This window comes from Helicoverpa armigera, chromosome 22, assembly GCF_030705265.1.
Source record: "Helicoverpa armigera isolate CAAS_96S chromosome 22, ASM3070526v1, whole genome shotgun sequence".
NCBI lineage: Eukaryota > Metazoa > Arthropoda > Insecta > Lepidoptera > Noctuidae > Helicoverpa > Helicoverpa armigera.
The window spans coordinates 4,597,183-4,622,247 of NC_087141.1; the positions used below are offsets into that span (position 1 = coordinate 4,597,183).

At 36.2% G+C, this 25,065-nt stretch overlaps 2 protein-coding genes across 2 annotated transcripts; both read right to left on the reverse strand.

The window, feature by feature from the left end:
* Positions 1-31: 31 nt before the first annotated feature.
* Positions 32-24,246, reverse strand: LOC126055156 (bolA-like protein 2). Its single transcript, XM_049843134.2, has 3 exons — positions 23,949-24,246; positions 3,497-3,591; positions 32-166 (listed from the first exon to the last, which is right to left on the reverse strand). The coding sequence occupies exons 1-3, from the start codon at positions 24,009-24,011 to the stop codon at positions 70-72; spliced, it is 255 nt and encodes an 84-aa protein (XP_049699091.1). The 5' UTR covers positions 24,012-24,246; the 3' UTR covers positions 32-69.
* LOC110370956 (dolichyl pyrophosphate Man9GlcNAc2 alpha-1,3-glucosyltransferase) lies at positions 21,948-23,942 on the reverse strand. The gene has a single exon (XM_021326979.3). The coding sequence runs from the start codon at positions 23,832-23,834 to the stop codon at positions 22,221-22,223; it is 1,614 nt and encodes a 537-aa protein (XP_021182654.3). The 5' UTR covers positions 23,835-23,942; the 3' UTR covers positions 21,948-22,220.
* Positions 24,247-25,065: the final 819 nt, after the last annotated feature.

The window sequence follows — 25,065 nt, forward strand, 5'->3', positions numbered from 1 at the left end:
TTACACGCAAGGAACCAATAAAAACAACATATATTTTGTTCTACTTCATTATTATTTCCATATTACATTTCAAGACTTCTGCGCGTTCCACTGTTCAACCGTGAGAGTCTTTTGCGTGAATGCGTGTATACTCTTCAGTTCTTCTTGCAGTACTGTGTTCACCAATCTGTGGAGCGAATTATTATACGTTAATAAGTATAATAGATCGATTGTTATTCTAATGGGGACGTTTGAACGTGTTTGTAGGAGATACCGATCTTCGTGAATACAAAACGTCGCTGTCATCTTATCGTTCGGGTGTTATATTTTTTTGAATACTTCTGCGCATTTCATTGACTTTTCAACCCTCGGTATTGTGTGCACAGTTTTGTGCAGCTAGAGGAAGCCGCAACCGACGTCACCAGGATGCGTATTTTAGTGTACTGCGTGGTTCATTTAAATAAATTCAAAAGTGTGTTCTGAATTTTTATGGCGAGTTCTTTGTCTAAAACTGCATGCCTGATGACATCTACGATTAGAGGACTTTATTTGAATACGCTTTGTATTTACATTCAGTCAGATTATCTTAGAATTTTGCGCTATTTTTCCTCATGAGGCAAAGAAAAGAATAAAGGACAATAAGACAACATTTGTGCATTAACACTAAAGTTGTATAACAGGAAAAAGTTTTGTATATTGATTTGTTTCGACAAAGAAAAGAAACACGTTTATACGAATGATTTTACTGCATCGCATTACCATGACATAATAAATATCGAGTTTAGCCACTTTTTCCTTTACCGCGCGTTTTTTGTCGTAGTTTTTTTTATTGGAGTAGATAAGTTACCGCTGCAGTCAGCATTTTATCGCAACCTACTTCAGTCCTACGCTTACGTACTGTTGCTATAGCAGCAAATACTATGCACTGTATGCATTTTGTCAACGCTTGGCATAAAGCCAGGGTTTTTACTGCAATTTTTGCACGCACATATTATGCACAACGACCTTCTCATAGCCGTATTACGACGACTCAATAATATCGGTAACAATGCGATATTGTCTGATTGTGTATGACTGGGGACACGTAGACCTGTTTAATAAATGGTCTTCGGGAATACCAACGCATTGAGCGAATTTATTGTACAGTCGACGACATATATGTACTGAATTATTGATAGAGTATGTAAATAGATAGACGAAACCAAAATTCAGAATTATCGATAGGTACTATTTAAAGCTTCCTTATTATAACAACAATCAATTAACTAAAAAATAAAATTTTATACAGTTCAGCCCGAGGTTCGGCCAAACCGCCATTTGCCATTGCCGTCGGTGGGATCCCGCTGCCAGGGGCGCAATAGTATATAAAAAAATATTAGTTTGAATTCCCTGAACGTTACTACACATTTGACGCTGACTGTACCAGGAAAAATATGCGATGCTGCAAGTTAAGATGACATACTCGATTTATATCATCTGTATTGCCTGCATTTTCCCGCTATCGCATACCTAAATGCAGGCGATAATGTCTAATGTTTCTAGAAGTACTTGTAGAAGTATTTCTAGAAGAACTTGTAGATCCTAAGACAAGACATGGACTAAGCCTTTTCAAGTGCACCGCATTTTTTGTCGGCTCTGTTGGTCATTGTGGGTTATGCGTAGGACTACCATCTACTGACATTCTAGTACGCTAGATACGTAACCGGGTAAGAAAATAGGGTTGATCGCTATAAACTATTTTAGACAACGAATGACGTAGGGGAGATGTTCCTAAAACGGGTACCCTTCCTAAAACGGGTAGGCTTTGCCATTCGTATATTATAGGTCTTAGTGTGAACCTGTGAGTGTAGAGCGGTGCACTACCACCCCGCCGATCACGGTCAGTTGGCTCGGGCGCTTAGAACGAGCGTTTTCGAGATTAGATGTAAAAAAAGTTTTTTGCAGAGTTTATTAAAAAAAATCGGATTATGCTAGTGATGACTACTCAAATATGGTGCAAGATACGGTTTCCACAGTTTTGTATTATCATTTTGCATGTAATATGCTTATTAATTGTGAATACTTAGTGGTCTTCTTGTTTACTATTTTAAGGTTAAGGTAGTTGAAATTTAAAACGTGCTTTTGGGCAAAACGGGTAGGGGCATAACGGGTGACTACCCGATTTGAAATAAGGGGCCACTTCCTCAATTGATCCCACAGAAAGCTAATCGAAGACAAAGGAAGCCACAGAGAGCTGAAGAAGTACAGGAACAGCGTGAAAAAGAAATTAAAATATGTTTTTTCTGATTTTTAACAAAATTACCTGCTGGTAGGATTATAATTTCAAATGTAACATTTAATAAAGTAAAAAAGTGATCTAGACTGATCAAAATAAGAAAACTGTTTAACATAATTAAGGAGACTAATTAACGATAAAGATTTCCTGGATAACAGGAGACTAAGATACGTTTTCTAATTCATTTATAACATATATTCATTAATTACCTGCTTTGCCCAAAGGCGCTACCCGTTTTAGGACCCCCCCGAGGGCAAAGCGGGTATTTCGAAGGGGTTTATTTTTTTGTTTTTTTTTCTGAATTTTGAAGAAGATTACTAAGACTATCTTATGTTTTCCAAAGTTTATTATATAAACAACCCTATGAGTACAAATACAAGTCGCATGTAATGTTCTTGGTTATTTTATTTCACATCTTCCCTTAGCTTACCCGTTTTGGGAACATCTCCCCTACAGCTTAATAACCCACACCTTTTCTAATGCTTTTACGACTTGACCTAGAGCTATGGAACATTCAATTTGTGTAATGGCTTCGACGCAAGAAAGTAATTACATACTGTTTGCTAATTTCGAGCCAGATACATTAAATTTCCCATACCAGAACGTTTTATAGCTTCGTCCAAAAGGGTACGTATGATTCACTCAATGAATTGATCCCAGTTTCTGTTACAATCAGTGCAGTGCCATTGAGATCTAATTCGCGTTCATGGTCTGTGTACTTCAAAACAATTGCTTTATTAATACTTGCTTTTGTTTTTATAGGGTCAATTATCAAGTACACGTGACTTTCGCTTGTTTTTCTAAGTTTAAACGTGTGCTAAACCGTTTTATATTTAAGATGCGCATTATTTGTTCCAAACTGATAAATCAAACAGTTTTTTGTCCCAAAGCGCAAATGAACAATTCATAGATACTCAGAATTGTGCACACCTGCAGTACAGACAAATCTATTGTTTAATGACAACACATCAACACTGTTTTACACCCGAACACTAAAAAGGCCCGTTTTCAAGTGCTCAACTCCAAACTCAGGTTAATGCTACTTCATATGCAGACTATACTTAAGTGGATAAATCCATATATGGGTATTTTTAGTCTAAGCAATTTCCTCAGAAAAGTCCTCTATTCTTCAACACTTAATGATAGATTGGCACTTAAGACCTTCCGTTCGAGGGTCATCAATTACACCTACCTACTTGAAGATTTTTCTGAGGAAGCTATTGATAAGACAGTTGAACTTACCTATGTCGTGCAAGTAGCGGCTTCCCCTGGAACTTGTCCGACACGATGAGCACAGAGAACTTCGCGCCACAGCCGTCACTGTCATCCGTCACCTCCTGTTGGCATAGACACATATCGTCAGAATTACGTCATGAACAATGCGTTGCATCATTTGGCGGTTACAACAAACACGAGGCGTTCGACGACCGACACACGGAATTATTAATTACTCTTAAAGATGGGCAAGCAATAACTATTGAGGAAACCCCATTACTAAATTAAACATGACAATTTGGACGACAATTTGGATGGCACATGTTTCCTCGTATTGCCTTTGAGATGAGAACTGTCCAGCATTGACAGATTCAATGATTCAGAGGTTTTGTAATAAGCAGTCCATCAGGTGTTAAGAGAAGTCATGTAATCAATGCTTAAAGAAAAGAACAATACCTCATACAATACGACACACAATTTACTACACACGCCTGATAATATTATGAGTGGCGCCAAGTTTGTTTATAAGATAGAACAACTATTCCGATTTGTATAGGCTCCTTCATAATAATGTCCAAGAAATGCGGTGCGAGCTGTCATGTTCACAGTCATGCAAATTAAATTGTTTCCATAGTGTTATTTGTAGGAGGATAGTAAATAAAACCGCACCTACATAGTAATTTGAAAGGTGCGTAACTTCCTACGCAACTCGTAACTCCGAGGGGGACTAGTTAGGTAGCGCGGGAAAACGGGCCAGACCGGCGCCATACTTTGTGAAATATTTAGCTATGTACTTCCATTACCTACAGAATTATTCAACGGAATCGACAGACAGGCTTTGAGCAGGTATGTGAAAGTTCCAGGAAGGTATTTTTAATCGTAAATCCCTACCGCATTTTCACTGACATATTTTGCAATAGCGATTGCGATTTCAGCGTTCCAACGGAACTTTTAAAGCTCTATGTATTTGGGCCTACAATATAGTCTTTGCCATTGCAAAATACAACTGCTGTCATTAGCGTCTCTCCCAAAGACGTGTGAATCAAAAACACAATTTTGTGTCCAATAATCATAAAACATCACCTAAACATTAACACGTCCTCTACCGAGGTTGTCCAAAATTACTCTCAGAGTCTCATTTCTCACAATTTACATGACCTACGTCTCCACAACCGTCGCTAGACAGACGGTTAGATATTTCTAGAGCATAGTACATGAGGCCCTGACATTGATTGGTGCCGAGACAAGAGAAATTGATGTGAATTGACCACAATTGCCCTGCACTCTTCCTCAAGGATGGGCTAGCAATTGGGGCACATGTTGATCGAACTTCAAGTATTCAATAAACTATTGGTCTTTGTTCATTGATGTTAGGAACATGTGAGTCTGACTTAGGATTGAATAGAACATGTATTGTGCTGCAACGTGCTTGAGAGTTTCAAACCAGTTCAAGTCACTTCAGTTAGTTCTTTAGTAATTTGTAAGGGACTTTATTTGAGAAGTTTATTTAATGAAACCAAAACTTTGTAAATAAACTTTCTCAACCACTTCAAACGTCCTGATTAGACCAAAACAAAGCTTTCCTTTCTACAGGAAATGTATGAACACAATTATTCTCTAAACATCCTGCTAAGCCCCATTAATAATACAAATAATGGATCTTCAATTAGGATGTACAAGGAGCAAACAGCGGTTACCTTTATGGCCAATGATGACAGCCATCCCTTTATGGGTAGGCCTACTAAATCTATGATAAATGACGTCAGACGACTGCGTACTATAGCCAAAATGTTAATCAATACATGAGGACAAATCCAACTAATTATTTTCCTCCTAGGATATAATAGTTGCCTAATATGCGAAGCTTGTCTACATTTAGATTTGGCGGAAATATTAGCGGATATCATCCATTCAAATCTATTTGTGCAAGTATCAATGATTACGTTCTATAATTACCTAATCGCTGATTTCCAATAGCTGTTCGTAGAACCCAGACAAGTTCCGGTGGACCTAGATAAATAAATCTTGTTTATCTGTAGTCCCACGGTCAGAGATGTTCGCAATCTATCTCTGCTTATCCGGTCTAAGGAGGTTACGAACTCTTTAACAAATATTAGACGCACGTATTTCCCGTCGAGAAAAAAATTGCAAGGCACATTATTTTTTAAACTTTAGGACACATAATTATCCGTGCTTGGGTAATTTTTAAGACATCTCCATAATGATGTAAGATAATGTTTGTTAAGAACATTCTTATCTTTATTTGTTTTAAAAATTGAATTTACAAATTCTAATTAAGATGGGGGTTTTATTTGCTTCTTTATGGCTATTTCAGTATTAATCTCAACCTTATCATGTGCATGCGTGCATGAAAATCATACCTTACCTACGGCGATTACAAAACTTTTATCAACCGTTACCGTGTTCAAATGTCATGACCCGACGGTCATGACATTTGAACACGTTTCAAGCAAACCTGTCTACTTACTGCCTATTTATTTTCGATTTGTTTTACACTAATTCTGATAACTATCATTATCTGTGAATGAAGAAAAAACAGATAGTGTCTGCTTCCCACGCGTTGAACCATCAACTTAGATATATTGATATAGTGCAACGTAACAGGTAAACACATCAGTTTTATGAACACCAGTATCTATTCGCCGTATTTCTTCATTAGATACATAAATGTATAGTGGAAATGATATTAATCTTTCCATCTTAAAATCTTCAAGTTCACAATTTAGTTTTGTAATAATTCACGTTACATCAGATGTTTCATCTCACCATGCGTTTGACCGATCAAATCAAAGTGTAACCTTGTATCAGCGACATTGATCCCACATAACGACCACACTCACGGCGCTCCAAGTTATTTCATATTGACCACAATTGTAAGGTTAATCGCTCTTTCGAATTGACCTTGAACAATATTTAGGTGAACAAAGATTACAGTAGCATATGATTATGATACATTTGTATTAAACGGATACGCTCTTGACCGAAATAGTTATAATCACGCAATTTTATATGCAATCAGAGATTATATTAAATCTTCAATGAAGTCACTGAAATTGCATAATTAATCATCAGCCACCACTAACAAATTAATGTACCTTAGTGACTGTGGGTACGAAATGGTAAACAAAACCAGACAATAAAGGTTTAGCCTTTGGAATACTACCAGGACTACTGAAAGTCCTTCCGCCTCTTACAAAAGTGTGACGTGCATACGTAAAAAACTGATAATTACGTACAACTGACGCTATCTCTTAATGTTTTACTTCAATAATAAAACTGTCAAGATTACGAAAGATGCTGTTTCCTTGTCGTAATTATTCTGAAACGTGCTGATCCTCAACTTTTGCATTGTCTACAAGAGTTAATATTATACATATAGTACATATATCCTTGTAGATAAATATGAACTTCAAGTTTATTTATTCCATGTGATATATGAACATAATATGCAGTTTGTTGCAAAAACTACGTGTAATTGAAGCTCGTTTTGGAAGATTACCTAAATCATTATTTCTGGCTGCTCTCGACAAAAATATTTGGTTTACGGTAATCAACTACTACATATAATTTTAGAAAAATACTCAACACGTAAAGTCAACTCCAACGAACGAAACCATTAAAAAACAAAATTTCAAAATTAATTAAAACCCAAAAAACTTAAAGAGAATTAAACTGACTGCTAATGGTGATTAAGAAATGTTATAATCTCCATGCAGGGTTATGAATGACCCCATTGAAGTAGAGTTTCACCTCGATCATACAATGAATATGGTGAATCTACTCGTAAACCGGTCCATTAGTATAATTAGGAGGAATAATTAGAATAATTCCCTTGCATCACGCATAACCAATGCTTTAACCAAATTAACAAGATTAACAGATGTAGTTTGATTAAAAAATTCCATAAGTAGTTTAAAGTTAAACAAAGGTGAATTCGTGTTGTTTTTTGAATAAGTGGTATTATATTAATTGATTGCAGTTATTCTTCTTAGCGATCTAACACTGAGACTAAGATCAATTTAAAAAAATTATGAAACTAAGAACCTCATCCGATTCTCGAATAGTAAATTATTCGCAACTTGAAGTTAGCGATACAATCGAATATTTAGGTATAGGCTATTCTAAAGTTTTGTCTAAAAATGAAGACCAGTGTAAATGTTTTATAAAAATGTTAAGCTATCCAATCCATGTTAATAACTGTTATTAAAACTATCACTAAGGTGAAGACACCGATCTTCTTAATGTTGAGACTGTTACTTATGATGTTTTCATCGATTTACCTCAATAAAGTGGAAAGAGTAAAGCATGAGCAAGTGCATACGCAAGTCGTTGTCAAGTGAACAGGTTGTTATGGCCTGTTTTCATCTCCCTATTGACTTTTACAATTCACGCAATTGTGCACACAATTGTTGTCAACACCGACACACGATCCTTGTATGTCATTCCCACGTGACACTCACATGGCCTTAATGGTGACATTAGTAAACAACGAACAAAGAAAGTCTGTAAGCTGGTCTGAAGACGATTACTCTAGTCTTGGGTTAATTCCAAAACATCACGACTCTTCCGTGAATCGATCAAAAATAACGTCAATTGCTCATGTGTTATCTTCATTACAATAATGAATTTCAGTAACAAAAGGAACCCTGCAATTTTAACATTAAACAGCATTATCCTGCAAGAAATTCGTTACGGAATCATACGACCCAGTTGAAGTAAAATCCGTGTAATTTGCCCATTAGCCAGCACAGATGAATCGAGTCTCGCCGTTATTTCAGTCTCGGCGATCTCGTAAATCATTTTACAGACAATTACAGCGTGCATTCTAAAAGGGTGATGGAGAAAAGTAAGATTAATGATCCAATCTTTAATGCTTTAAACAGAGTTTTGGGATATGGTTAGAATTTTCAGCCTGTAAAATACGTTAAGTATGAAACCAGACTGTAGGACATGAAACTTGATAGAGCGCAGTGCACTAAAATGCTGACAAAGATTGATCGAGTCGTTGAGTGCATTAGCAGTAGCAGTCTTGTCATGAAGCAACAGTCTACGGAAGAGGACGATGACTAACGTGTAACCTATATGGCTTCGAATGTCGACCTACTAAACTTTCAAACTGCCGACTCTAAACATGAAGATGATACACGCAACAAGTAATTTTATTCGAGTGCCAAGGAGGAAACTTTTATGTACTTTCTCTTTGACCAAGTAAAGGTAACTCGTGGTAATGCTTGTTTAAACCATGCACCACAAGGCGTTGTTTATGAACATAAAAAATGTTTACAGTTCATATGTAATGTTTTCACTGAGTTCTGTACTCGCTCCAGTGCTTATTCAGTGCAAAGACAATCCATGTTATAATTTCAAGTTACTATAAACGGATCCGTTCTGCTATGCGACCTTATTATGATTTGATCGACTCTATGTTGCTACCGAAAGAATGTTTTAAATTCTTGGAGACCTTCAACTTTCGTAATAAGACGTCTCAGCCGGATGTTTCCTTTTAGAAAATAAACTTTCGAAGTAAACATAGATCTAAAGTATTAGCGGTTTGTACGACAGACATCGATCGTGGACCCGTAGTGAAAGCTGAGCTTTAGAAATCACTACATACCAGTTTTTTAGAATTATTATCATTTATTTACAATTTCTCTGTTATGAGATTATTTTATAACTTTTACTTTATCTTTTCCACTTTCAACATTAGTCATGAATATCATGGACCACTTTCTAGATTACATGCATTTATGTGTTCAAGAATTTAATATTGATAATAAACCGGTATAACACAACACATAAATATTCAGGACTTAATTTAAATTGCACCTTTATTGAGTTTTTTCGGTGTTATGATGATTGTTTTATGCATATTATTCTCCAATTCTAAATCACCACAGACAGAATAGTAATAACATACGATTGCACAAAAGATATGCATAAATATACCGTTATTCACATTACTATTTTCAATCATTTAAATAATGAACACAACCTTTAGTAATGTTATTGATAGTAAACCTTGAACGTAGAAACAAGCAGTATAAATTAGACAACAACAAAAAAACATAATAACCGCAGGTACACTGAGGCCAACGACTCGTATAGCTTAAAAAACACGTACCTATTACAGTTATCACTTAAAAAAAAAATAACTTCACTAAAAATCACGGTTCACTTTGTCTATTGTACGAGTTACTTTTTTTTTAGATCGCGTTCGGATACGTGCAGCGGCGTGCACCGACCGCGGCCCGCTAAGTCCACCGACTGACTTCCCGCGCTTCACGGATGCGGCTGAATGACCGGCTGCGCGATTGTGGCCGGCTTTTTGGCTTGTAAATCATAAGAGAGGATGAAGACGAGACGTCTAGTTTTCGAGTAAGCCTCGCTTTTGGTTATTACGTGGCACTGGATGACTGGACCTCACATAAATGATCTTACCATGCGCTTGCTTACTCAATACAATCTACATTTGTATAATGGACTTTGTAAATAAACTTAGAAAGATATTGAATCTAGCAAAAATATTAACATCGTAGGTACAGAATTACGCTTGAGAAGTGCACGGCACTCCTACATCACCTTGACATTTTTGCTAGCAAAAATGGAAAAACAAGGACGTGCCGTTCTCAATTTATTACTTTCGGTTGTCAAGGGCCAAAACTACGCAATGTATCTCCGGTTTCAAAACCCTGGTACATAAATATAGGTTCTGAAAAGAGAAGAGGTATACTAATTTACCGCATGTAGAGTAAGAAACAATATTATTTGCACGCAACACGAAAACATCGACAGGAAAGTGAGCTCGCATGCACGGAACAATGGAACATCCTCGTTTGGTGGCCGGAGGAAAACCTATTAGATTACTTTGTATTAGAATAGCTATCAAACTTTAATTTGGTAACGCAAATTATCCCAAATTACAGAGTACGGACGCAATCAAAACACGATACTAGACTGCACCAATTCATGCAATGTAGCCAAAATCGATCTATTGTGAGCGAGCAACAAAACTATGAGTCTTCTTATTTATGTTCCAACACAGCCTTATATCATCTCTTCGAATTACATACACCAATATTAAGTTACAAGTTACGAATCGGTTGACAATGAAATATAAATCAATATGTCTTCTACAACAAGAATATCGTGTAACAAATTGCAGGGTACAGCAATAAATTAGTCTTTGCAATACAGTTCCTGACAACTCGCAGGTGCTTCGAGTTTATTATTGGATCGCCGAGATCCTAACCATCTAATTACTCACGAACAAACATTGGATAGAACGAATTGGATTTGGATTACGGAATCTTTTAAATTGAAGTAGATGGCAACAAATCTAATTTATGTTTCGGTCCTTGTTACTCCACCATATTTCGCAATCAATTACCTGACGATCGTTAAACCACATACCATAAAACCAATTCATTTGTAAAACAAACACATTAAGTTGGAAGATGTCGCGGGATTTCATAATACGCTATAATTTGCTGGGACCTTGCCGAACCGACGGTGTTGATATTGCGCAATGCAAAGACGCGTATTTTAGCATACAGTTAATGTTGACTCTATTACTTAAGACTTAGAAGAATTATTTACTTTTGGCCGCCAGATAAACGTGACATTGGCATTTGAGCCGATCGATCATGCTTTTACATGTTTATTTTCTAATGTTTCGGAGAAAGCGATGTGCGGTGTGGGAATGACAAGTGAAGCAATTCTGACTCATAGGGAGTGTCACCGTGACTCTCGGTCACCCTTACAAAATTAGCAACTTGACAATCAGTTACAAACTTCTTTTTAAATACTTAAGACATTCATATTACTTGTAAAGCTAAAAATACTTATGACAGACACTCCTAATGTCTTGACCTAGATACTATTTAATTATATAGATCGATATCAAGTTTTTGTGGTAAATATTTGTTATGGAACTTACTAACAATACCTGTCTAGCAATTGCGTAAAAGCTATTACATTATAACAATTCAAAAAACTGGTTGACGACAGCATTTCTCGCATGACTTTACTTCTTTAATTAATGACCTGTTGAGGCCAATCCCATTAAGTATACAAGTAACATTTACAAGAAAGTATTGTACTCTCGTAAACTATGTATTACTCATTAATATTGTATGTTAATACACCAGGATTTTACCAAGCCCTTTGCACAATGAAGAAAGACATTTTCGCATGTGTGTTACATAAAGCGATCTTTTTACGCGCCCCCGGATTGCGCCGTTCAAGGCCCACTGACGTCGAACGATAAGGTGCGGTTACGTTATGCCAAGTTTTTTATGACCGATACCACACGTCAATTAAGAATTATGCCAAATAGATAAGAGAAGATGAATGTATTTTCTTTTACCATCAAAATTTTATTGGAAAAGGATGAGGATAAAGATAAGGCGTTCCGCAGGGAACTCTCTTAAGACCACCCCGTTACTAGAGATAAACGAATTTGAAGAAATAACCGACAATGCAAGTGGATTTGCGGTGCATTCAAACGTTTCAAGTCAGATCAAAGGGCACTGATGACACATCACACATCCAGCTGATGACACAAAGAATTACTTCGATAAGGCTGTTAGAGACCTTGAGTTTCTGATAAGCATTCTTTAACGTGCATATGTGATGTGATTTACATTGTTTATTGTTCTCCTTGCATTGATTATTCCATTATTTTATTCCCATGCCACGTTTACGGTAGTAGTAAATCAGGAGAAAAACGCGTACGTACTACAAATTGTACTCAAAGATAACCAAATCAATCGATGACATAAATTTTTCAGATAAATCCTCGTGATCAATCTTTTATTTTTCTAGAGAGTTCATCGCAGAAAGTGATGAACGGATTTTATCTAAAGATTGTGTCTTTCGATATAAGATTACGTCAAAAGATACCGTGAATAGTTCTTATGAATTTGGCTTCCACGAGTGTCTTTAACATTCAGCGTTTTATGTCTAACCACAAAATTATTCGCACTAATCTAAAGTTTCTATCAAATGTTTGGCAATCTTTGACCTTGGTTGGACGATTGCACGTCGTCTTTTGTTAATTTATGAATTCAACGTTGGACTTTGTATTGTATAAAGAATAACCAAAACATGTGAAAGTGAGAAGGTAGGTAAGGTATGTCGCTCTCCTTTTCCATAGTGAAAGGAGATTTGGGGCAAATTCTTAATGCGTAATTACTTTGTCTACGTTACACAGCGGTAGCTGAGGCATAGCACGTTGCTTTCTATTTATAGCTTTAAGTAAAGCTTTGATATGTCTCACAAGAATAATAAAAGCTATATACGGATGCATCATTTATTTTTTTTTACGTGAGATCCTAAAGAGATCGTATTAAGGATTTTTTTAGCGTTCAGCGTTTATAGCGTTTACTTTCTAAAATAAGTATTGAAGACCTTGATCATAACTAAAATTGATTTACACCATTTCGAAAGCTGACTTTCTTGCTGTTTACACAATTCAATTGAAATTGATTAGACCGCATGAAATGCTAAGTTATGATGAAATTGCAATTTTCTAAGATAAACATTTATTGCAATTTATCAATAATAAGGTTATACACATATTACTTCCTTAATGCTTTAATGATAACTCAACAAGATCTGGGCGTACTATGAAAGTGAGGTCAATATTAAACAAACAAAGGATAAACCACTGTTATTGTTCTCATAGAATATAAATCAAACACAAAAGCACCAATAGGAGCCATTGGAAACACAAAGCTACTAATTCAATCAGGCTACATCGTAGGAAACGTTTGATTTTCCAATTACAATTCAAGGCAGCCACAAAGGCTGACAACTCTGATCTAGCTAAATTAGACGCTTAATATGCACGCTATGAATGAATTCTAATTTGATAGACTGCAAATGGTAAATACAATGTTGAATGCAGCATGGTGTCTCAGTTAGGTTTACTTAGACAAACCGGATAGGCCTGCATAGTATTTGCAAATCTGATGGACGTAGAAAACTTAAGAAGAAAGTTAGTACGGAAGGCAACACCGCAAGGTTGCAAGACCTTGGAGATATCGCTAACGACCCAGATAATGTTTGGCCCAGTGAGAGATATCAAAGCCAATGAACTTGGCGATAACTTTGGCACAGTTCGAGGAAAGAACAAGCGAATATTAAAAGGGAAAGTTTTACTTTCTTACGTTTTATAAACATTGCTTTATGAATACTAAATTGGAGGCGTATGTTTTTCGCAGTCTGTTTCTTCTCTTGATGTGGATCGTTTTTTGACCTATTAGTAATAAAACCACCTGGTAATAAATATTTAGCGTCTGTAAGTCTGGCAGTTCTACTGTATTTTGTTTAAGATAAAATCATTTGTTTCCGTCAATATGTTTTAGATCTGAGACTGAATAATGGAAAACTGGAAGTGGGAATTTTTTTGCGATTTTTCTTTTACCAACAATATTTTCGTAAATTTATGCTCTCCCCTTACAAACGTGTGTAGTTTATACTTTTCCTATGGTCCTACCAGTTTATTTCAAAACCAACCACAAAGATGAGTATAATTATATGTATGTAATTAGAAATGTATGTTTTGATTCTTTCTAAGATGCACAGGTAGGTGTTACAGTGTTTAGTCTGCAAAGAGTAAGTTTCATCACAATCTTGTAATACAAAATGTTGAGCCAGTATTCAACCGAGTGGATTTTTACTGCGATTAACGCAATTCGCATTAAATCTCTGATGGTGCAACTGCAACGTCAATGGCTAAATGTTGACATTACAATTTAGAAAAACCTCGTAACATACTCATATTTGGGCCGTTAAGAAAATATAAATAATGCTTTATCTAAAATATAAATAATGCTTTATCTAAATTGTCGGGTAGCCGCAAATGTTTCGCAATTTAGTTGCAAGAGGACCATTGTCTCTGGTCGTAATGGCCGTCGATGTGTGCACATTAGGATCGCCGTAAGCGTGGTAAGCATGTGGCACATGTGCAATTCTGTTGAAGGTTACCCTAAGTGGAGCAACATTTACTGTGTCTGTTCTCGACGTTGCAGTTTTCTTTGCAGATTTAACTGGTGTAAATGCAATGTAAGCGGTACCGGTACTGCTTGATGGAGCGTACGGCAATCACGTCCACGTCCAGTGATGGATAGCCACTATAACCTGATTTCTTACGACTGCAGTTTATGAGATAATCTGTACTGAAAGTATCGATAAAGAATTATTGGAACACGTTTGCTCAGTATAATACGTCTAATACCTGGAAGTGAAGTCCAGAGTCCAGATTGACTTGTTTATGTTGAATCCGAATGTTTTTCATGGAGCAAAGAGCAGAAGCAATAAATTATGTTATCATTGTTTGTAAAATGTCTGAATATCACGTTTTCTATTTTTCATACACACGTATTTTTACAAACAACTTACAACTGAAAACAAAACAAAAATGTTGACAACGACTGATGATTATTTCAGGAAAATAAGAAAATTATGTAAATTATTATTTTTAATTCATTTGCCTTAATATGTTATAAACAATTTATGTAAATTTTCAGCACTGTAAAAAAAGCTGAAAATTAAGTTTTTTCAAGGTTATGTATACCTAGCTACCTGCGTGCAGCATCAAATTATTTCTTTTTCACCTTTTTTAAGGTACATACAAAAAAGTAGTAATTTCGTCACAAAGGGAATGACCGATGACCAGTCTGCCTTGCATAGTACCAGTTCTTTCAAGCTGATAACCTTCGAAGCCAGTTAATCAACTCAAGAACTATGTTGAAAGAGACCTAAAAAACCTTTAGGTACTCATTTAGTATTGGCAATTCTTGCTGGATTGACCAATACTATTTTCACGGAAAGATTAATTGAAAAACTTTTTTCAGCAAATCGTTATTACGAAATGGCTAGGTACAACGTACCTAGGGCTGCCATCTCGAATTTCGCCAAACCCGGACAAAGATTAAAAAGAACCCGGACATTTGACGTAAATCGCATTTTTTCCCCGGACGGGTACTCTTACACCGAATGAGGTTAGTGTTTGTATCATAATGCCGATAAAAACGGAAATACAGTTAGGTGCTTTCTTACATGAAAAGTGTCCGGGTTTTCCCCGGACGCTTTTTGAAAACCCGCCCGGACGTCCCCCGGACGGGGTCAAAACGAGGACAAATCCGGGGAAACCCGGACGGATGGCAGCCCTAAACGTACCTAATGGATATTCCGATAGTGAGAGCGATAAGCATCTAACATACATATTTAGCATTGATTGAGAAAAAACTTCAAAGAACTTCAATAATCCTTGGAAGAAATACCTGAGAAACATCCTCCTGCCTGCTCAACCAACGTCAAAAACATACATCTCTTTGTTCTTCTCAGAACAAACTATGCAAACAAGCAAAGTCAATATCAATTATTATGATAATGAATAATTAGCACGATCAAACGATTCACCACCTATTCATTAACACAATAAACTTACATATCAACTTCTTGGAAACTGTGTTAAGATAGTGCTGTCATTCAGTAGTTCTGACTCTTTGGTATTACCCAAAATGCATACACATACACATGCATCATAGATTATATTAAACGCGTTATATAAATTATGATCTGTAGCATGAGGTTTCCATATAAAGAGCGAGTCTGCATTTATCACTTTTAGCGTAAGACTGTGATAGTAAGGTTCCTCTATTTTCCTCATCTGAATACGCCTCATGCATAATGCTCTTGTGTATAATACAGAGCAGTTCTCATTTGATTATAATGGATGTCATTGTCGTAGATACAAATGCACCTACTAGCTATAGTAATAATTGGATTTCATTACAGCTCTTCAAACTTATGAGAGTAGTGGTTGTTCATCTTCATTAGGAATTTACATTCAAATAGATGTCGGGTGGTCTTGGTTATTAGAAAATAGTTTTAGCTCAATTTCTTAGACCTATTTGCTCTATAACCAAAGATAGATAGTAATCACTTACGAAATAAAAAAGAAAACACTGAAACTTCGCCCTTCTACTACTGTCTACTACTATTATCGATTACTTTGCCGTCCGTGACATCACGTCACAAAGTTTTACGAGCCTGAAACTGTCATCAATATTGTATTACATCATCCTGTTGCAAGTTAAGCTTAAACTTATTTACTAGGTATTACTTAAAATGCATTACACGTAAATTTTTTTTTAAACATTCATCACGCATTGCGGTCAGCTCGGTCCAACTTGGACAGAAACTAAATTAAATAACTGCGGTTAAGGTACCAGTATTAAAAGTAATGATTCATTAAACATCTCATTAATATCTGTTTGTCGGTTTATTATTAATGTCTTATTGCAGTTCGATGTTTACTGGAAAACATCTGGATTTTGAATTCTGAATTATTGCATGAAAACACTTGTGGACGTCGAATGTTTCATCGCGTGGATTGAATTTATTTTAGATCATTATTTTCACTGTTGCAAGCAAAAATCTTACTTATCACACAAATCATCATGAATCTAGTCTATCAACACAACCATCAACAAAACTGCAATGTTTGATATTCCAATTTTCATGAAGCTACTAATTCGAACATCCATGACTAAGCTACATAACATACAAGTATGATTTGTGCACAATCATTGTCCGATGGCCTTTCAAGTAGCCATGGATGATCATTGAAACTAAATTATTATACTACATCCAAGGCAAGACGTATTCTCAAAGCAATCTAGGGAAAGGGAATGTCATTTTGAAAAGGTTAATTAATGTACCGTTGAAAATTATAGTGGAACATAACTGGTGGAACTCGTTATAGGTACATCGGATAACTATAAAACTACCTCCCGTTCGGGAGGTGCCATTTCAGGTATAGGCCATATTTCAAATTAATATTATATTGAATACAAAAATTACAAGTGTTAATGTTCTTACGAGTTCATAACGAATTTGTTGGACTACATATTGACACCGATTTAATTCCAAGAAAGACAGTTTATATTAAAACCGACGTCACAACAGACAGTGCAGAATTAGATCAATCAAACGGTAGCACAGATTGTATCAATACAAATTACAATGTAACCGACGCAGACGCCGCTTATAAAAAGACTAATAAGAGTAACGAAATTGGACCAGTAAGAACAGTAACAGACAACAATAAAACAGCTTTCAAAAGATTTCAAGTATCGAGACTCGAAATCAACATTAACTGTTTCAAACATTAATAGATCACTTGTATCGGTCTGATTTGATGTGTCTTCTATCTCTCTTTTACGACATACAATCGAAAAAGGAGGATGGTCGAGTTATTTTCGAATCGATTCACGTGCAACCAAATGAGCTCCATTGTTCTGGTTGCCGATTTGTCTATCGTGAGTCAAACATTCCTGGGAGTCCCAAAACTTATTCCCATTGAATCATGATCAATTGATCATACGATATTGTTTCTTGGTATGACAACGTGACGCAAGTGTAGTATGGTACCAAATCCACTAAGACACGCTTCAATGAATTTACTTGGGGAATTTTGGGCAGCAACGGTACAGTTTGCCTTATGATGTAACTAAAAGAAAAGTAATGACACATTTGTCTTTAAAGATATTAATCGCGACATGTGGCTTTTCGGCAGAACTTTGTGGTCAATGAGTCGGTTCATACTAAGAATATCATTCATTCAGAATTTTCAGTTGAGGATTTTTTCATATCAAGATTCATATACCTTATCAAGTTGGCAGTAGTTCACAATTATGATATGTAAGATTTCTAATACATATTTTCCTTCTTGCACTAATGAATACTTGACACTTGTTCTGCCATTCCCAAGTAGTTCAGTTTGCAATAAAGATAGATTAATCAATTGTGTTTCCTTTATGTTTTCCTGCACGTTTAAACACAGCTATAAATCTCGAATATGCATCTACAAATGCTTGTAGCAAGTATGACGTTTACGTCCGATTCTCATTAATATTGCCCTACATCACGGCTTCAAATAGTCAAGTCGAGTTTGTTTATCTGTTTATAATGCAGAAATAGTTCAATGCAACTGAGATTAGCATTCATGATAACCAATGTGGCACTTTAATTAACTGTGTGACTTGTAGCGGAATTTATATCTGTTTCTATTATTCTAGTTTGTTGAGAGGTTTTTGGACGCTCTCGTGAACAGTCATGATTTAGGAGCCAGAGTGTTAAGTTCTCGTATTTCATGCCTATAATATTCCAGAAAGCACCTTTCCGTTTCTAGGTCCAATTTTCAACTAAGTTAAGGATATCAATTTATCATCCCTTCATAGTTCATTCAGACGCATATCAAACAAGCCAGTACGTATTGAAAAGGGATCGAATAAAAGGCTATTAATAAAAGTGCACTTCCAGATGTCTGACAGAGGCCTCTCCCATCGTGGGTGCGCCTAGATAAATCTTATCTGAAGCACCATTGAATTCCAATCAAAGATCCCAGATATAAAGCTGCACTGATAGATCTTTTCCAGCTAACGCAAATAAACAAATACAACAATTTATTACGAACATGAAGATGCAAAACTAAGATAGACAAAGACAAATCTAGTACAGTTAGATAATTACCAGTCTACAATAATCATTACTAACAGCAATGGTCTGCAGTGCACTGACCGTCCGTTAATTTCTCTAACTAATGATGAAGTAGTGAAGGCTAAAGTTAACCACAGCGTCAGTCCTAATATCTCCAATTTACTCGTAATGGCCGCTCCTCCTCATTAGCCTAGCTAACGCGGCGCGACGCAAGCGCATCGTTATTGCGGGTAGTTTTACACGCACACGTGAGTAATGATGCGATTTTCCTTCAGTGGTGCACCTTGAATACGATATTTCTATTGTTGTAATCCATATAGGCTTCATTTTAATTGTATGTTGGATGTCTATTTTTGAATAACTGGTGATTATATGATAGCAAAGGTACGTTATAACGGGTAACGGTAGTTACAATAATATAGCGGGATGACATGATGACAGGAACAGTTTAAATCTGTCAATGTCCGCCTCATTTCAGGTATTTCGCTCAACAAGTTAAATATGAATTTCAGCTTATCGGCGTAACTTGGGGTCTTGATATTTGGGTGAGTTTGCGTTTCTCAAGAGAAAAAATTTGTGCAATCCGCGCGATTGACAAAATGTGTAAGCAAATTGATTCACATCACTGTTGAGGCACGTGCATGCCCAGTGAAATCATGCGTCAAATTATGCAACGCTCAGTGAAAACAGCACGCACGGCGCATACCGAACGTTTGTGGGTTAGATTTGTGACAGTGTTCCCTGTGGCACACTGGCCACAGCTCGTATACGTGGAACCAACGAAATGGCTTCAATAGTTGTGTAACTGCGTTGATTGATGACTATGGCGATGGGCTAGACAGTTTTATAGCTGATGAAATGGATGTGGATTTATAGGCTCATGCTAGATTTTAGAAACAGACGCTATGTGAAATTGTCTTCATGGAAAACCGTTTTTTTTCCATATTTTGGTCTTACCTCATACATGGGAGGGAAAATTCTCCGCACTTGTTCAAGGCGGATTTTCAATTGCAGTCTTCTAAAATTTCAGTTCCTCAACGTGTTTCTTTAAAGAAAATTAATGACAGCTACCTAAGCGATACGAAATCAGGCATAACTTTTCAAGTCATATGACAAGAAAAAGACAAATTGAAAAGAAAGCAAAAATATCGAGCACATTACTAACAGAAAATAAATTCGGTCAACGCTCCACTTTTTAGATCACATTACTGATCTTAAAATAGAACTCTTTGGTAATAGTCTCGTGACTTTGTTTAACAATAAACTAACTATGCTACAAGTGGGTAGATTGGAGTTGCCTACTAATGTTCTTATTTCTATTTTGACGGTCACACTTTCTTTCATACTTTTTTTACACACTTACATTTCCTGAACTTGGCACAGATCTCGGTTCTTAATTTCTTTCATAATTTATTTTTTATTCTTGAAAACTGGTATCATCGCAACTTGTTGAAAATATCTGATTGCAACGGTTTACGACAATTTCTCTTTGCCGCAGGGCATCAATTAAGAAGGTAGCTAAATACGCATTGAATCAAAATCACAAAGAGCTTGTTAAATGTTAATACCATTATCAATTTATGTTGCTTCGACACTTTTACCCTTTTTGTATGCGGAAGAGAAACAACTCGGGGTAATTCCCTGGTATTAAAATTATTGCCAACATTAAAACATTCACTAAGTAATATTGCTGTAATAACATCAGAACATTCCTTGGCATTATTGTAATTATGACCTTGACCTTAGCGGTGATAATTTTTGCTTAATGGTCCGTCATTATTTCTATTGCTATCAATTATGATTACAGATGGGTACTGCCGGGTCATTATAAACTCATAAATCCCCACTAATATAATAATAAGAAAGTTTTTCTGCCTGCCTGTTTGGATTTTGATTGAATTTGTTATGGTAATGAATAGGAACATAGGAAGATAGAGATTATACCTATGTATCACCAAGGAGCGAATAATTTTAGGGGAAACTACCAGCCTTATAAGCCCATACGACAGGCGTTTAAAAGCAACATTTGCTCTCTATCGGTTTTACAAAACACAGGTAAAGAAACTCCTCTTTTTCAAGTCATCATTAGTCATCAATCAGCGTACTTCGGAAGCCAAAATGAGCATTACGCAATTATCATGTCCGATTGCGAAGATATCAATAGGTAGCTACAACCAAGCCCTAGTTACCTACAAAGGCTGTAGATAACACGTATGAATAAGCAAGGCAATGCTAATTATGATAATAGGTACCTACGTCATTAATGTGACGCGTTTCCTAGTTTGAGCGACTTGACTATTAGGATACCCATCCGCTGACGTTCTTCAGTATCCTATAATCGTATAGGTATAGGAAAATTTCAAAATAGGTGTTGATTACTTTAAAATATGTCAATAATTATTTTTACATGACAATTGCAGATAGCAACAGTCACGATTTGTAAGGATTGCCAATCGGAATATGTAGGTACTTCCATTTTAAGTTTTAGTAGCATGGTTATCGTCGACGTGTATTCAGATTTCCGATTAGACAGCAATTATTGCGTCAATATTGCTATCACTAAGATTAGGGCAAGACAGTAATAACTACGCCCACCAAAATGATTCATTGCTCAAAAAATTGTTTCCATAACTTTTTCGTCTTCACTGGGTCAGCATGAATAAAGTATTAGGGACCTCTTTGCAAGCGACACATGTTGTATAATACTAGGTAATATGACATCACAGTGCTGAGTACTTTGTAGGTCAGCATAGTGATTGGAAAGGCATACACCTTGGCCCATAGGTTTGATTAGTAAATACTACAGTTATCTAATAGCCCTTAAAATGTATACTGTACTCGTCTATGTAGCTATAGGTATATATATATAGGTATATATATGCTGTTGTAGGTATAGGTACTAATATATGAAGGAGCAGACGAAAAGGAAGGTAAGAAGAAAAACTGATTTGTGCAATCTACAAAGTCATTAAAATCTTTATTGGAATGTAATTTAGAATTTCGAAATCAATCTACTACCTACTCACTTAGTTACAATAATATGACTACCACATTTGTTATCTTTGTTTATATAAACAATATCAGTTTTAAAAACCCACTAATTGGCATATGGAACATAAAAAAATAGATGAAAATTACAAAATTTTAAAACTCTTATAATTAGTAAAATTTTAAACAGTTAAAAGGCAGTTCAGATATTCTAAGTAATTAATAATAAGCTCTACTTTCTTTTTTGCTTAGTTACACATGGTAAGCACACTGGTAAAGAGAACTGTTGGTAATAGAAATAGCAGAAGAAGAATATGAAATGTCCACATGAATATGCAGCTATCAGTAGCGGGAACAAGTCGGGTAAATGCGGAGGTGGCTGCACAAACACTGTACCCACAGTCAGAAGTATCATACCAACCACTGAGATCACAAAAATAAGACTCAAAAAGGTCAAAAATGGAGAAGTATCTTTCTTGGTTGGCTGCACAATTTTGTACACTCGGTTAGCATTGAATATTGAAAAGTAACCTGAATTTGGCTGGGATAACTTCAAGCAAATGCTATAGAATGATGTGTAGATGACAATGGTGGCTACGAAAGGTATTAAAAGACCATCTTTCAGCAGCAATGGAAGCATACTAAAGGTGGACACAATGAGGAACCAGAAACACATAAAAGGGTCTTCGGGGAAATGTAGAGCAACTGGTATTGCCACTAACAAAATAGTTTTCTCATGAACATGGAATGAGAACAAGAAAAAGGCCATAGACACATTAATCAAGCATGGAACAAACTTTCTAGTGTTTATTCTGAAGAATATGTCTGCACAGGCTGGCCCCGCAGCCATTGCTGTGATCAACAAACAAGTTTTAGCCATTTCCTGGTTACTGTAAATAGTCTTTAGTTTGATGAAGACATTGACCATGCACCATACATTAGAGACCTTGTCTTCGAAAATTCCTCGGTTCAGTGGGAACAGTCTGTGAACAACTTGAAATACATTCTCCCAACCATTCAAGAATGGGTACCACATGATGACGAATGTTGCAATAACTGCTACAGCCAGTTTATTGAAACATCGCACAAAGTGGGACAGCTTCCCTCTCCCCAGTGGCATGCCTATGAAGCATTTTCTCAACAAATAAAAGAAAAATGGCAAAGCATGATACAGTTCCATTTGTTTATAATTTAGAGCGGCAACAAAAAATATTGTAGCCAAAGTATCATTCTTAATGGCTATTATAAAGAAAGTAGCCCACAAAAAGAAACCCAGGGACACACAATTGTACTGAAAGTGACCATAGTCTATCAAAATGATGCCAGGGTACAATAAAAACAATGTAGTTGAAATGTCTGTTCTCTTCAGAACACACTTTGGCTCTTTAGGTTCTTTCCCTAGCACTCTTTCAGCATCTATACAAATGCACAGCACTGCAGTCACATACAAATAAATGTCACTAAGAAAAACAGTCCATCTCATAAAGGTTTTATGCGAGTCGCTTTCGTAACCTCTCGACGCGAACAGACGCACCGATTCAGGGTCCAGCCAGTCCGCAACCAACCCCATAAGCAGACTGTGGTACGCCGTGAGCGGCGGGTAGTCCATACCCCAGTACTGGAGATCATTTTGTGTCGTATTATGATACCATTTATTACTTGGCGTATGTACGGTTATCTCCTGCCAATGTCTTTGTGCTTCATAATCACCATACATTGGAGGTTTTTTATATCCTGAATACGGATAAGCAGCCACGCACCATCTCACTAGCAAAGAGAATAATATACCGGGAAGTAGCGCCTGTTTTGTCACAGTAAATTTATCCGGATCCGCTCTCCTTGTCATTGTGCCCGATTATAAGGTTATTTGTACGATAGAGACACTATTTTCATTCAGAAATTATAATTAACTTTACAACACAGCACATGTTGTTCGATAAAATTTTGACAGATTACTTACGACGTGAACGGCGTCCAAATCCTTGGTCAGCTTCTCCTTCAAATATCCTTCGGTATACACCATATTTTTTGATAAAAATCCATTTACCGTGAAACAAATACCATACACGGTTCACGAAAATTATTTAACACTTTTCAATGGAATTTACTATAAACGAAAACGGGTTTGATTCACACAAGTAATGATTTTTTTTTCGAAAGTGACAAAACGAGAAAGCGCCTTTACGAAAGTGAAATTGCGGTCGCCGAACTGACGAATTTCACACCGGACGGCTTCATGCATGTAAACCAACAAAGTTTGATAATCTCCATTCACCAGTCAAACCTCATAGAACATGTGGGTTACACAATTTTGTAGCTTAGCCGTGACCTTGACCACTACTATGCAAAGGTATGCAGTATGTCTAATATTTCTATCATCCGCGGAATCATCGGGCTTTCAAAAATGAAAACCTTTACAAAACTCGAACAAACTTTGTGTCATAATTGTGTAAATCCAAGCTTGTAACCAAGGTTGTTGTAATCTTTTGATATTCATGAAATACTCAGAATGGATGGACCAGATCAGAAGTCGGCAAAAACGTACGGCTGAGAAAACGAGAATATCATCCAAAAATAAAAAAATAAACCGACAATGACCTCTATGGATGTGGCAAACAGGGGAACTAACGCAGACCGCCATTTTAGATGATACCAATAGGGTAGTTTCCTAAAAAATAATAATTAGTCCGTCTTGTAGATTGTCCAAAATTAAGCGATACGTATTTTTTCTTTTTTAAATTGGATCAGAACTTGTTAAGATATAGCGTGTTAAAGTTGAGTGTGACGTCACAAGTTGCTACAATTTTCAGGAGACTATGACGTAAAAGGCCCCCACTCCTAATTTTTGAAGCGTATTATCTTTGTCATTTTATGTTTAATTAAAAAAAGAAAAAATACGTATCCAATATTTTTTGATTATCTAAAAAGCGGACTAAATATTATTTCATTATTGCGACCCTGGAAACTACCCTATTATGGGTGGTTTCCCGACTTTCAAGGAAACAAGCACGGCATTTAATAAAATAAGCGATTAAAATGAAATCTCATAGGTAAATGAAAATATGTGGCCTTTTAAA